Raw genomic sequence first — 15,204 nt, forward strand, 5'->3', positions numbered from 1 at the left:
TATATAGTTGTTTTTTTACTTTGTTCTGTTTATTCTATACTCCTGTTCTCTACACGAGCTGCAGGGGCCTACTTTTATGAAACGGAGACAATCTGAAAACTATCTGAACCCACTTCGTTTTTCCACGCCCAGAGCTGTCGCTCCACGTTCACAGCTGGCCCGCCAGACCACGGCACAATGGCTTGCGCCATCAGTGTCATCGCGAAAATCCCTGCTCCTTGAGGCTCCCCTTTCTTTCTCTTCCTCCTCGCTCGCAGCTGTTGCTCCTCGGTGCAGCTAGTGCGCGTGAACATAGCATAACGCCACATCGCAGGTGCGCTCCGGAGAAAGCATAGCCAGTTGACTGTCGGCTGCAGCATGGGTAGGCTGTGCTTGGTTTGCTCAGCTGTGTGTTCAGGTAAATAAAGCTCAACAAAAGAAACGGGTTTCGTTGCGGTCGGTTAGAGGATTTCTGTTTTGATTTCAATGGTTTTGCATTTTGATTTCCACAGAAGGGATTCGTTATTATTTTCACCGAGGTCAAGCCTCATCATGCACACCCGATTCTGGAGGAAGGGGTTTGTTAAATTTTTGTTAAGAAAGAGGTGCCAATGTCATGAAGTAGACAAATTTGTTGCTCGTCCTTGTTTTCCAAACACACGCACACACACACACACACACGTACATGCATACATACATACAAAATTTGACAAAGAGAGCGGATCACGGTTAGCTTTTCTTTACTTAGAGAGTTGTGACTGTTGAGCAGGTCCACTTGCATGCATCCACGTTTAGCAGGGTGCCAAAAGAAGTGCACCAGGAAGGTGCATTGCAGGAAAGTCTGTCATTGCTGTCGAACGGGCGTGCAGAGTGCAATATATATTCGATGCCTACTCCCAAGCAATTTATGGCTCACGTTTTTAGTGAAGCACTTCCGAGTTTTGAATGCAATACGTAATTCCTTGTTCCCAAGTTCTGTGAGGGAAAAGAACCTTCCTGTGGTCTACTGTTGTAGGCTGGATGTCATACCAGTACATGCAGGGTTGTTGACATAGGCTGCCTGTGACTGTTGTGAACTTCGTAGCTCAGCACGCTTGTCGCATGCTTCAAGACGTGGAAAGAAAGCACAACTACTGCACAGGCATCAAAATACAAGCTTTACTTGCAGAGAATAGAGTTTTTCAAGTGCAGGCGGCGGACCACCTTGTATGGTACAAAAGGGAGCGGCCACTACTTCATCAGCCGAGTCTCAGCGAGGGCCTTTCGAGGCTTGGCGTCATACGAGTAGCAGCCTGAGCAGTAGGTTGGGTCACGCTGTGAGGCCCAGTGGGCCACACAGCGTGCTTATCCTCAGCAGCCCGTGACCTGTGGGTCCTCTCCCGAGCGCTTGGTTATGCGCAGTTTCACAACCTCTTCCGCCACAGTCGGGTGAATGCCCACAGTTTGCTCCAGGACCTGTCTGGTCAGCTTACACCTGCAGGGAGGGAGACAACACAGTCCTTTTGCTGATCTAAGAACAGCATTTCTCTTTCCTGCAGTCACCAATAAGGATAGCACAGCAAACCAATTCCAAAACCAGCCATCTCTGCAGCAGCAACGAGAAACTGGCAGCCCACATCACTAGGGCCCTGAGCAGCTCCCGAGACAGCTGACTCGTCATCCCTATCACCCTACCTACCTACCTATCTGAAGCTAGTGGCAGAAAAAGGTAGCACAACAGGTCTGAAGTTAGAAAAAAGAAAACCCTGTTGTCTGTTAGAACTATAAATGCCTTCCAGTAAACATGTGGATGAATCTTTTCAATGGCCTACAAGACAGTCAAGCATTCCAGCTTCAAAGCATGGTAAAGGCATTTAGGCTCACTGAGCTGGCAACTGCCCTATGTAAAGGTGCATGCGTGATTCCACAGGCCACTACCACCCCTGTATGCCTGCTAACTCTTCTACTCACAGCTTGCCAGTTTGGGTATTTTGCTTTCTACTTCTTGCCAGTTACAGTGCTACCAAAGACACCCCAAGAGTGCTTCAAGAGAGCCAGAAACCTACCTGAGTGCAGCGGCGAACCCCTGGATCACCTCTCCGGCATTAGGCCCCGTCAGGTGCAAGCCCAGCACGTGCTGTGCTCCAGACCGCTCCACAATAGCCTGCAGGGCCAGGACATAGACTTCTTAGAATGCAATGTCACCGACTCATGTTTCAAACTGAGCGTCTCCGAGCACTTCCAGCACAAAAAACAAACAGTCCTATTTTAACAATCTCCATGAAGCCAGAAACTCTCCAACCGTGACCCCACACAGATGTAGGATCCCTCCATTTCTTGCCTCCCAGTTATCATAGAAGGGTACCCTTGCAAGAACAGCCCATATGTGCTGCATGCATCCCAGTAGAGCCTTTATAAAGTCCTCACAGGACTGGGCAAGCATCCTTGCATTCAACTACCATTGCACAAGTGGCAACACAAATGTGAAAAGGTGTCCCTGGCTGTTTCCTAAATTATGCAAACGTAATGTCTCATACTAGCAACCCCTGCAACCTCGGCTGGACCTCCCATTCAAATACCTTGATGTAGCAGTGGCTGGCGTCTCTCTGGGCCACCGTGTACTCGAGCGGCCGATAGAACGCATGCAGCACGTCAATGTTGTCCCGACCAACGGTTTCCTCGGCCAGCTCTTCCGACATGCCGACACAGCCGTACTCAAGCGGTGTGAACACCGTGGTGGGAACCTGGGCATAAGTAAACACAGCAGCGTGAGATGGAAGGCATTCTTGCAGTGGAGTAAGAGTGGCGGCCATATATGCCACGGCCTGGCTTTGTGCATCCCGCACATGTGCATATCTCCCAGTTTGCACGATAGCACACTGGTCCAGAGTGAGAGGGTGCCTATGAAGGAGAAGAAAAGACTGGGAAGGCAGAACGTGGCTCACAGTGTTGTAGTCCATGCACTCTGTGGAAGCGCCAGCCAGCCGCTGAGCCAGGAGTCGGCCGGCACGAATGGCAACTGGTGTCAGCTCGGGCCGCCCCTGGGAATCAGTGGCAGCACCACATTATGCAGGTAAACTTACAGCAGCTGCCAAGTGAGAGGCTGAGATGAACTACACTCCTGTAGCTGCCACCACTGAAACAAATCATGGAGGCCGTCACTGTGCATCTGTCACTCATGCACACACTCATTTCCAACCACCATGGTCATGTATAATTGGTGACTGGGGTACGCACAGGACAGTTAGGTTGTGGAAGCATTTCAACAGGATTAACTGACAGGTGAGGTATAACTCAATGTCTACACACTAGAAGCTCTATTTCAGCCTCACAAGTGCCCAGTTGTCCAGTGGATCGTGCACAAGGTTGCATCCTGGCTCACTGGTCATAAAATTATGTAATCGTACGTGGACACAAAATTAAAGGCTACAGATATGGATTTTACGCGATCCCAACAATGGATCCAAAATGGCACTTTCCATTCAAATCTCCCTTAATTCTGCTCAGAAAGCACAATCAACTGAGCTAGTTAATACTTGGTCACTTTCTCCTCAACACGAAGCCTTCTCTTCAAAACCATGAATCGGTGGCAGAAGTGTGTAGTAGTACTCGTTCTTTTTTTAAAAGAGTGTTCCTAAAAAAAAAAGAGAACGCAGTAGTACTTGGTCAACCTAAAGTAGTTCTGCTTGAGCCTAGCTCCTCTTTGCCTGATGGTGTCTTGAGCAGTGGGAAACCTCTTCTTTTGCCCCTGTTAGGTGGTAATGCGTCCCCACCCACACAACATGCAAACCAAGGATATTTTTCTGTTGGCCACGTGAATGGCAAACCAAGCTGTGCATAGCTAGCTGGGCCTGGTCCAATGGTAAAGAATGGCACCCCTTTGTTCCCACTAAGGCCACACAGCGGTGCAACACAAGCAAAATGAAGAAGAAAGATTTTGTTCCAGTTTCAGGCATTTTGGTACTTTTGTTAGCCCTGTCCTAAAGTTAGACACCAGTACAGTGCGCAACACCCTTGTCTATAACAGAGAGTTTAAATTGAACTGGTTACCTCTCAAAACTGCGGACTTAAACTTGTCACAAAAAACGTTGAGGTCAAAATATATGGTCAAGACTTCAGGATGACACAATAGTTTTCTTCAAATGTTTTTCGGCCGAGGCAAGATAAGGCTATAAGTACGAAACCTGTGTTATAGACAAGGGTGTTGGCCTCTGTACATGCCTGACTCATCTCACGTGATGAGGCACTGAATGCGGAGCTCCACTCATGCAGACATTTCTCATTACACTGCTCATCTCAATGCAGGCTGATCAAACATTCGAGGAAATTGTCATGAAAGGTAGGATGGGATAACAAGTGGTGTGTGTACGTATTCAACTCACGTACATTGCAAACACATGTATGCATATAATGTGGCATTATAAGCTCTGAGTCATAAAAATGAGCGGTGTGTTGGTTCCACTGCTGACAGAGTAGATGATCCTTTAGCCTGCGTTGCGTCCGCGCGTTAAACCCCACAATCAATCAATCAATCAATCAATGATCTCCCCTTTGTCGAAATTATCTTTTTGCTGACGATGCTTCAGTCATCGCCAGGATGGAGTTACCATTTGCTGAAACTCGCTCCACAGCTTCCAGAATGAATGAGATGAACTCGCTTTGATTACGACCCAAACATTTGGATCATGCTTGCATTAAACTCTTTGCTTCACTGAAACTTACGAAGCAACAAGTGCAGACCACTTCTTACAAGAGACATCATTCATCTGAAGCAAGAAATGAATATACTGAGGCAATCCTTTTAAATCTTAGTTGCAACAAGCTTAACATGTGTAAGCAAATTTATCAAAGAATCTCCCACAGCATTATGAAGGTCTGTTACACCAACAAAAACAATTTCGACATGTTTGTCAGGAGCCATAAACAATCCCTCTGACACCTCTGCAATTAGCAGGAGCATCAAGGAGCAATCTGGTATGTCTGTACACCGTTATATTGAACTTTGCGATAAGCTGTGCCGGAGCAAGCGTAAAGTCAACAATAACCATAACGTAGACAAGCCTTAAAGGCTGAAGGCTGAAGTACCACTGAACAACATTGAAAGCCAATGTGATGTCATTTTGCAAAGTAGCCACAAGCCCGGCACTTTTAGGCTTTAAAAATGTGCACACAGGCATGCGCATGCAAGTGCGCAGACGCAAATCCTCATTTTATTACATATGTGCCACCACTTGCCATCACATTCTATGTTCTTACCAATTCCTCTAAAGCCAAATGAGCCTTAAATGTAGGCGAGACATGATACTTAGTCAAAAAGAACAGTAGTGAATAGCGGTAACACAACAAGTAACAATAGACTCCGTGCTATACCAGCAATATTAGGTAGTTTCCCAACGTGCCTGATGGCACTTTTTGGCAGAGAGCCAAACCCCATGAAAGTTTCGAAACTTTCTGAAAGTGCACAGTGTTCACACACATCAATTCCGAAATGTGAACCTGTGCCCCAAAGATTTCAAATAAAATGCTAATTACTCCTATCTTAATTACTTCTTCACCTGAATTTTTGACACTGGCTAGTACACCAGCGCAATGGAGACCTAGCGTTAAACAACTTTTGTCCTTGCTCAACATACCTGTGTGTTTGGCAGGAACAACCTAAAGCGCATCAGGCACAGCTCAAACATGAGCAACCCGTAAGCATGCGGGAAAACCACTTTGACAGCACGCCACATGTCACCCCTGTCCGTGCAAGGGTCACCAATGCATCCCGTAGCAGCAGGCTCACCTCGGCAGTATCGCCAATGGCGTAGATATTGTTGACCGAAGACTGGTCATGCTCGTTCACCACCACCTTGTGGTTCTTGGGGTTTGTGTCAACCTGGGCTGCACCCAGGTTGAGGCGGGCCGTCTCCGCCTGCCTTCCTGCATAGCCACAAGTCACAGTTGTTCAGTCAAAGCTGCACAGCTACACCAAATTCTGCTTCGCAAACCGCACGTTGGGCATGAATTTGCGGCACCAAGCTCAACTGGACCTCCTTTCCACTGCCATTAGCACCATTACTTTTGAATACTGAACCATGCCCATAGCCGATCATTAAATGTTTTTGGCCAAGCTTGTTAAACCTTACACACCTTTGCAAGTTCCTCTCATCTTTAAATGGTTTCTGCATTTCACATAAGCTTTTTTTTTCTTTTCGTCGCAACTTTGACTTACATTTGTTTCTTGTATTGCTCTGCAGTATTTTCTCCTAGCTCTCTCTTTTTATTCTGTGTTCCTTTGTTTCTTTTTGCTTCGCAAAAAAAAAAAAGCTTTGTTCCATGCTTACTAGCAGTAAGCATGGAACAAGTGTACAATAAAATGCATCAAAAGAAAGAAGTGAAAGATGATACAACAGAATGATGCCATGACCAAATACAAGCAAAAGGTTTATGTTTAGTCGTCGCCTTGTATTTTTTGTAACGACAGCTTTTACCACGTCTCTTTGATGACCTTGCAGCAGCCTGTAAAAGCTAACAAACGAGAAGGACTGAACAATGACACACAACACATTTTGGTAAGTGGGCAAGAAGTTAAGGTGGCAAATGCGGCAGTACAGGTGCTCTCTGCCTATTCACAGACGTCACTGCTTTCTTCCAGCGATGGGAACAGGTTAAGGATGGCAACAGCCCAGTGCTGTGTATCATTCCACTGAAGTGACAAACAAGTGATGTAAACGCAAGCAACATTTAGGAGGTTGAAAAGAGATTGTGCTTAGTGTGTGAGATCCCCTGCTTTTCTCACCGAGCATGGCTTCAAAACCCTATACTCCCAAGAACATCAAATTAGCTAGTTTTGTTTTTGCTGCTGCTTTTATTTGGGCATTCTAAGATGCTCACAGTAACAGACACTCTGTGGCATGCAAAGGAAGATCTGGCTGCGGTGATAAAGCCCAGGGGCAACCTTTGCTGCTGTTCTCAATTTGTAAGCACGTGTATAGATCTCGGCCCACAGCCCATTGAAAAGCACAGAAAGACAGGCCACACCACCCTCCTTTCCCAACACATTCATCATCATCAGCAGCAGCAGCCTATCTACGCCCACTGCAGGGCAACGGCCTCTCCCATATATTTCCAATTATCCCGGTCCTGCGCTAACTGTGACCAATTTATCCCTGCAAACTTCTTGATCTTATCTGCCCATCTAGCCCATCTAGGTAACCTTCTGCCGCCCCCTGTCACACTTGCTTTCTCTAGGGACCCACTCTGTTACCCTTAATGACCAACGGTTATCTTTCCTTCGCATTACATGCCCTCCCCACTCCCATTTCTTCTTCTTAGTTTCTACTAATATGTCCTTAACACGCGTTTGTTTCCTGACCCACTCCACTCTCTTTTTGTCCCTTAATGTTACACCTATCATCTGCCGCTTCATTGCACGCTGACTAGTCCTCAATTTAAGTTGAACCCTCTTAGTGAGCCCCCAAGTTCCTGCCCTGTAGGTGAGTACCGGTAAGATGCAGCTGTCATACACTTTCTTTTTCTGGGACAATGGTAGGCTGCCATTCATTATCTGTGAATGCCTGCCGAATGCACTCATCTGCCCCATTCTTATCCTTCTCATTATCTCTGCCTCATGGTTGGGATCCGGGGTCACTACTTGGCCTAAGTAGATATATTCGCTTACCACTTCCACTGCCTTGCCACCTATCTCAAACCGCTGTGCTGTCCTTAGGTTAACGAGCATTACTTTAGTTTTCTGAATATTAATTTTCAGAATATTAAACATACTCTACACATTAACCAAACATCAAGCTTGCAAGAACCCAACCCACCGACGGCCACGAGCAGGGTGTCAAAGACGTCCTCCTGCTGCTGACCTTCAGGTCCCTCCCAGCGCACCTTCAGCCGGCCGTCGGCCAGCCGCGCCACGTGCCTCGGCACGCACCGCCACAGGAACTGGGTGCCCTCGTCCGCCATGTGGTCAGCCACCAGCCGGGCCATTTGCTGCCAACAGCGCGTGCCGGGGCCTCCTCAGGTGAAGTACGCGGGGCATCAGTGGAAGCGGCTTACCTGGTCAAAGCCCCGCAGGCAGATGGACCGCACCATCACAGTTGTGTCGTAGCCCAGGCCACGCAGGAAGCCAGCGCACTCCAGGGCCACATCTGCGGGCAGAGTCAAGGCATGCCAACAAAGACTACCTCGAGCCAGTACAGCTGAAGCAACGAGAGAGGCAGTGCCGACTGGCAAGGAGCCCCAACGAACGCAGACGACAGAAGGATACAGCTTGCACCAACCACCAGTCTGAAAAAGATGACATCAAGAGATTTAAACAATGCACAAAGCATTTCTTCTTCAAGCCGCGTTTGGGCAAAAGTTTGCTTGCAACAAAAACTGACCGACTCAGCTGGCTCTCTAATCTTGATAGACTGTTTGATTTATTGTAGGGTTGAACGTGCCGAGGCAATGCAGGCGATGAGGCTTGCCATAGTAGAGGGCTCCGGATTAATTTCGACCACCTGGGGATCTTTAACGTGCGCCGAAATCTAGTACACACGGGCATTTTTGCTTTTCGCCTCCATCAGAAAAGCAGCCGCTGCTGCCGGGAATCGAAGGCTCTCTAATCTGCGCTAAATAAATTCACACTGCTTCATTTAGCTTCGCTGAAGTTAAATGCACGCTGCTGATCATAGAGGCCAACAAGCAGTAGCTTCATCTATTTAGGCAGCCAATATTGTGGCTCTGAAGCACAACTATTCAGTAAATAACCTAGCAGCTCAAATTCTATCGTGATCCGTGACTAGGCAGCTGTGTGCAGATAATCTGTTTAATACACTAATTGATGTTAGTACGCGCTGCATAATTTATGAAAATGGACAACTGAATGTGCTTCACCTACCAATGGGTTAACCATACAGCAAAGATGCTGTCGTGCGAGGGACAGTAATCACAGCTTATGAAAGTCACCAGTACGAATGCAGGTACGGCCAGCGAGAAAAAAATAGACTGATTTCAGTGTTCTCAATTGTAGAGGTCAACCAGCAGCTTGGTTAAAGTGCAATCCAAGCCTCGTTCGCGAGGTTCTGCCCTAGGGGAATGAATGAACAAGTTAAAACTTTTGCATTACCAATTATTTTTTGCCTTTTCCATCCTCCTAACCATACACATTGCTCGATTTAAAACTTGTCCCATCAGCTAGCTAATAAAGCAAGCCAAAGCAGGTTCTACAGGAAAACAGTGTAACGAAAGTGGCGAGCCCTCACGTTTTTCCCGGAGGTTGCTGGAGAGAGAAGATGTCGTCTGAGGTGATGGCATTATCCGAGAGGCCGGGGACATCTGCTGGAACCACTGGCCTGCCTCCCACGGCAATGACAAAGTTCTTCCCAACCAGGACATCCTGTTTCATGGCCGCACAACAGTCACCCCAAAGCAGCTGAGCTACAGCACCACTCTACGAAAGGCCTTCAAAGGCAGTGTTAAAATCACCCAAGCACTGCACCTCCCAAACAATGATGGTGTAAGCAATTAGCTCCCGTACTCAGAAAAACCACTCCCAAGCCCGCTCTTTAGTGAAAAATACTTAAACTAGCATCCAGGTATGACTGGCAAACAAGCAAACGTCCTCACCTCCTTGCCATCAGCAGAGCAGGCAGCAATCCTCTGGTGGTCCAGAAACTTTCCATGGGCATTGTAGTAGGCTACTTTCCTAGTGTCCAGGGTAAAGCAAAAACAGAACATGGGCCTTATACCAACATCCTCGGCAAACAACAGTGTCTGCCCAAACTGGGCTATAGGCAATACCATAAATATGTGTGCCTTTTTTTTAGTGTTACTTGGCTGACAAAATTTGCATCCTTCTATTTCCTCTTGCCAGAGCAGTTGGGAATTTGAAGTTGAGGTAAGGCCGCCACCAATAGCAAGGGTCAAGCTTCAAGAAAGAAGTGTTGTGTTCTTGAATGACACTCTCCCATGGTGGAAAGCTCTGCACCCCATGCTTTGCTTTAGTTTCAGTGCGATGGTTTGCCTCAATTAGGAGCAGCTTCTCACTTGTGTTTGACTTGGACAAACATCGTACAGGCTTGCAGCGACTACAGGATTGGCTAAAGAATTGACTACAGGATCGAATACAGCATTGACTGCAGATGAGAGCTAGTGCAGCATTCACCAACAATCATAATAACTTTCAGTTTTCTATTTCTGGACAACTCTTTTTTGCAGTAATTAATATTTTTTGCATCCTCGCGCAAAGGTGTAAAACACTTGCTGCTTCCTACACTGCAGGATCTAAATCACGAGTTTTCAGTGCCAGGTCCTATGCAAGTCACTAGAGAATTAGCCCAGCTGGGTTGCCTCATTTGTGCTTGCCTTTTGGAAAGCCATGCAATACAGGGGGCTTAGTCCCAGATGATTACATAAAAGTGGCCATGGAGCTTGCATGGAGCAATTTATGTCATGCCATTACGCCCTAACGAGAGTTTGTACAGCTGATTACTGCACGTCTTTTCCCAGCCCTCTTACATTTTTCTTACAATGCACTTTCACTGCATCACGATAGCTTACGGAGGAGACCAATATTGTTAAGTACTCCAAGTTGTGTAATGGCAAGTGCCCCACTTGTATCCTTTCTGCTCACCATGCTTAATCATTCGCTGTAAAGCGTCTACAGGTGCACCAACGGAGGTAAGCAAAAGGTAAACAGTCTGCAGGCAATGAAACAATCAAACCTCTCAATATCTGCCACAACTAGCATCTCAAGCAAAGCAAGCAGGGTTGGCATGTTGTGAGTGTTAGCACAACTACAGGAGCAGCCAGTTCGGTTGAGGTGCCAGTGCCATGAGTGTGCACCCCTCGAAAGAGGAAGAGCGACGCACTTCTTGTTGAGCTGCACCCGGTGACCCCAGTTGAGTGAGCGTACATGCGCCTGCACGGCGTCCCTCAGGGTGGCCCAGTCGTGGCCCCCCATGGTGGTGCCTGCCCAGCCGTAGAGGGGCGCGTCCTTCAGGGCCTGGCCCAGCAGCGCCCCCTGGTGGAACAGCTTCTTGGGGATGCAGCCCACGTTGACGCACGTGCCGCCCAGGCCCCAGCGGCTGCCACGGGGCGATGGCGACACGGCGTCCAGCACAGCCACTTTCATGCCCAGACCCTGCGCTGCGCATGCAACAAATGCTCCACACCTCACCAGAAAACAATTTATTGACACCATTGGGTATGGTGAAACATTTAGTAGCCCTAAAAGCTAAAACACAAATTAAGCACAGAAATCTGGATAATATCGGCCATAAATATCAACACAAGAGGAAATTAGAAAAAATATCCAAGCAACATTTACCAGCAGAGTGCGGTGATTACTTTGTTTTCTCTAAAAGCCCTGCCGAGCTATGCCTATGGGGAACTAGAGGAACTCATGAGTCGTGGAGAACAAGTAAACACTACAACATCAAAATTACAATATTGTACAGACATGTGGAGAGAAGCAAAGCCCCTACAATCATGTCTAGTAAAAATAAACATACAACTACATTATAACAGGCGACAACCTTAACCAAAGAAAACAGAAAAACTGAAAATCAGCATGTACAACGAAAAGACAATATTTATACAAGCTTAGAACAAACATGTTCATTTGCTATAACAAGGTTCAAGGTTTTGTCATACAGATATCAATGCTTCCATCTTAGCAATTAACCTGTAAAGATCCAACATATGCAAGCTACTTAGATAACAAACTCCAACCTCCGCTGTCTGCTGTGTTTGGTTGTGAACCGCTGAATTACTTTTGTCGTGTCAATGGCAATCTCCGTATGAGTATGTAATAACGCCAGTCCAGTAAAGTGCCCTTCGCTCATTTGAGAGCGCATCCAAGTCTTCAAACGCCGAGCCAACGCTGAAACGGCTGCCACATACCTTGCCACAAAAGCGATAAGCCCGCTTCCACTAAGGCTGAGGTTGCGTTAGCCGTTCTCGCCGGGAACAGTCCCCCCCACGGTTAAAAAAATTGCAAGTGATGAAAAATCTGTGCAGAGTGGCGTTGCATGGGGGAGGGGGGTGGATTAGTGGCTTTAGGGGAAGCAATCCCCCCCCCCCCCTTTCCCAGGTTCTGCCACTGCAGCACGCCGCACTTGTGCTAGCCTCAACTCCCACACTTAAAACGAAACTACATTTAAAAATGTTTTCTGCATCTTCCTGTTTTTCCCAGCCACTTGTCCCATTCCTGTGACTCCTCTCTCACCTGTCAGCAGCGGCGAGTCCTCCTCTCCACTTGCTAACCTCCTCACCGCTTCACTCCTCTCTCACCTGTCAGCCAATCAGCGGCGAGTCCTCCTCTCCACTTGCTAACCTCCTCACCGCTTCACTTTTTTTGGGACTTCACGTTTCGTGACCACAAAATCTCAGACAGCTAACCAAAGAAAGTTTCACGTCGATAAAAAAATAAAGGACGAGATATGTTGTCGCCAAGACAGAAGATATCAACCTCATTTCGCGCAAATAAATTAGTACCTTCTTTTGCACATGCCAGGCCTCCCGATCCTCCTCCGATGACTATCAGGTCATAGATGTTGTCCCCTAGAAGATGGAGAGATTGTGGAAAGAACGAACGAGTGTCAGACGTAATATCACAAGGGAAAATAGCAGCTACTGACGAGCAGACTTGCCTTGCGACGAGTACTTCGCCACAAACGAAGTGTTGTGACATGGCTTGGGCCACCTGAACACGTGAAACCCATGCCTTGACAGTGCGCGTGCCATGCCTGCGCAAATTCAACTTTGCAACGACGTTAATCATAGAGTTTTCCAATTGTAAGAAACTTTACGATGCTAACATCGTTCTATCAAGGGCGCTGCCATCTTGCGACGTACGCAGCGCCGTCTGGTGCACCACCTTCAAATGAAGACAGAAAACGTAAAGGAAATATCGAGGGGGTGTAAATGCACTTGTAAGCGGATAATGCCGACAATACGTCTTTGAAAGCTATGGTTTGAGGTTCGAAGGGTTTTACGGCCGTCTTTTCGGGCGGCAAGGTCAACGACTCTAGTCATTACACCGCGAGTTTCGTTTTCAGGACATGATTAGTTAGCTCAACGCATGGTTGTAAATAAAACCATAATAAAACTATCCCGAAGCAAATGATAAAGCATGCGAAGTAATAATTACCTCGGCAGGTATCATGACTGAGTATAAAAAAAAACATTCAAACGTCCGGCGGGGAACGGATCGACAGCCCTCGTTGGACAGAGTGCACCTATATAGTGGCTGCTGCGCCGCTGGATGAGAGTAGAGAGTTTAAAGCACACCGCTAAATTGAGACCAGGAAGTAAATAGCCGCTAGATTCGCCAGAAAAGTCACTGAGATAGTCGCTAAATTTCAAATGCCTATTTGAATAATTTCAGTAAGATGAATTTTAAGACGTTAAACTCCCACTTAAATTTCCAGACATCAAATCTACGCCTAAAAACAACTGACAAGTTTTTTATTACCAGCTTTGAGCAGAACAGGGGGTAAACAGGTGCTTTTCACTTATTTTAAGAGAATGACTGCTTCAAGCTTGAAACTTTGCAACAGAGCTTATTGATGCACATGTGTATACGAGCTCTTCCTTAATGGTGATGGCACTCGATCGTCATCCAAACCTGCAGCTTACTTCGACAGTTTGTCGGCAGCTTTGTAGGCGTTCGCAGTGACCATCAGACGAACAACTTTTTCTAGAAGTTTGAAGTGAAAACATCTTTTTATGCCTTTTAAGGTTTGTTTTTATTGTCAGGATGATGTTCGCCATTGCAGGAGACATCCTGTGGTGGAGATACGCTTCTACAAGTTGAATTCAGTGGAGGATCGCTCGACTTATGCATTAAAATATGACATATCACGGACAATGCAAACCTCGCTAGAACAAGAAATAGTATTAGCCTACAGGCTTCTTGGAAGATATACACTCTAAACCAACATAATTTACCATGTCATGCCCATGATTGCATTCCACTGTCTTTCTAATTGCAATCTCAGGTGACCCTGACTTATGGTACGTTGATGCCACTGATTATCACTTTACGTGCGCCATGGCCATCGTGGCAGTAGGTGTTAACGACAACTTTCTGGCATCCGCCTCTATTTACACACATCACGCCGAGGAAGGAGAAGAGGCAGCTATCGTGCTTGCCACTTCCTCCACTAGGGCTAATACCATCATGAGAGATTCCAAAACGGCCCTCCGGAACTTTGAAATTGCCGGGATCTCCACCACAGTCCTACGCATCTTACACTCAGTCCCGGCTGCTCGGATGCACAATGTTCTAATCAGTTGGACACCAGCCTATCCATCTCTTCCTGGCAACGAGCTGAAGTGTATGAAGGAACTTTAGGTGAGAGAAGTGAAGCAGCTGGAGTGCAAATCTTGGGTCGGCACATGCTGAAATCAAATTGGTTTAGCCAGAGGAGTCATCAGAGTGGTTTTCCGTGTGGTGTGCCCACGCGCTCCTTTTCTTTGCGTTTTATTTGAGGCACATGCTATGGAGCTACACGACGTGTCGCACCCATTAGGAATTTAGGCACTGTTTGCTGTTACAGGCACTGATGGGGGCGTTCTGGTCATGGGGTATTTAACATTACCACAGTAATACAATTTTCATTATTCCGAACAATCGGCATTTTAACAGTTTCGCAGCCCAATCACATCAGCAGGGCTGAGTGTCAATATTATTTTGATGTTCTGGCCTATAAAAAAAAGCAGGGGAATAATTTTATTAAAAAAATATTTGAAAATCCATGTGTGTTACTTTATAAATGCATGAGCGACTCATCTCTCTCCCTTGCCAACTTGAGGCTTGGTCCGACAAGCACACCTTGCCCGAGCTTCAGAAGTCGATATTGTGGCATTTTTTTCCCGTATCTCATACCCTCCGCGAACTGTGCTAAGCGCTCTCATTGTCTCGGTGGTCATGTTTTCTTGCTTTTGCAGCAGCATTGGCAGCCTGTTGCTTCTTTTGTTGACCACCAGAAATGGCATTTCATCGCCACCATTCCCGTTCCTCTTCATTTGCCACCTGCACACTCAATTATACAATGTATACAAGCGGTGGCGGGATTTGCAGGACCCGTCAAGACGGCACGTAACCAAATCACCCCACCAGCAAAGGCAGGTGGTGAGCCGTGCTTCGACTTGCCTCGCTGGCAACTTTGCCACTGTTGCAAAGGCAGCTCTCTCCACACTCTCTCTACTTTGTTGTTCTGTGCGCTTGCGTAACTTGCTCTGTTGACGGATCGACAAGTGTCG

General features: G+C 46.9%; 1 protein-coding gene across 1 annotated transcript; it reads right to left on the reverse strand.

The window, feature by feature from the left end:
* Positions 1 to 1,113: 1,113 nt before the first annotated feature.
* LOC144145487 (thioredoxin reductase 2, mitochondrial-like) lies at positions 1,114 to 12,805 on the reverse strand. The gene is made up of 13 exons (XM_077677127.1): positions 12,588 to 12,805; positions 12,433 to 12,498; positions 10,806 to 11,082; positions 9,562 to 9,640; positions 9,198 to 9,331; positions 8,219 to 8,238; positions 8,008 to 8,099; positions 7,770 to 7,941; positions 5,744 to 5,880; positions 2,904 to 2,999; positions 2,538 to 2,702; positions 2,025 to 2,122; positions 1,114 to 1,453 (listed from the first exon to the last, which is right to left on the reverse strand). Exons 1-13 carry the CDS (start codon positions 12,679 to 12,681, stop codon positions 1,330 to 1,332), a joined length of 1,554 nt encoding a protein of 517 aa, XP_077533253.1. The 5' UTR covers positions 12,682 to 12,805; the 3' UTR covers positions 1,114 to 1,329.
* Positions 12,806 to 15,204: the final 2,399 nt, after the last annotated feature.

The sequence above is a fragment of the Haemaphysalis longicornis genome, unplaced genomic scaffold, assembly GCF_048455015.1.
Source record: "Haemaphysalis longicornis isolate Haplotype H1 unplaced genomic scaffold, Haemaphysalis longicornis Haplotype H1 scaffold_7, whole genome shotgun sequence".
NCBI classification, from domain to species: domain Eukaryota; kingdom Metazoa; phylum Arthropoda; class Arachnida; order Ixodida; family Ixodidae; genus Haemaphysalis; species Haemaphysalis longicornis.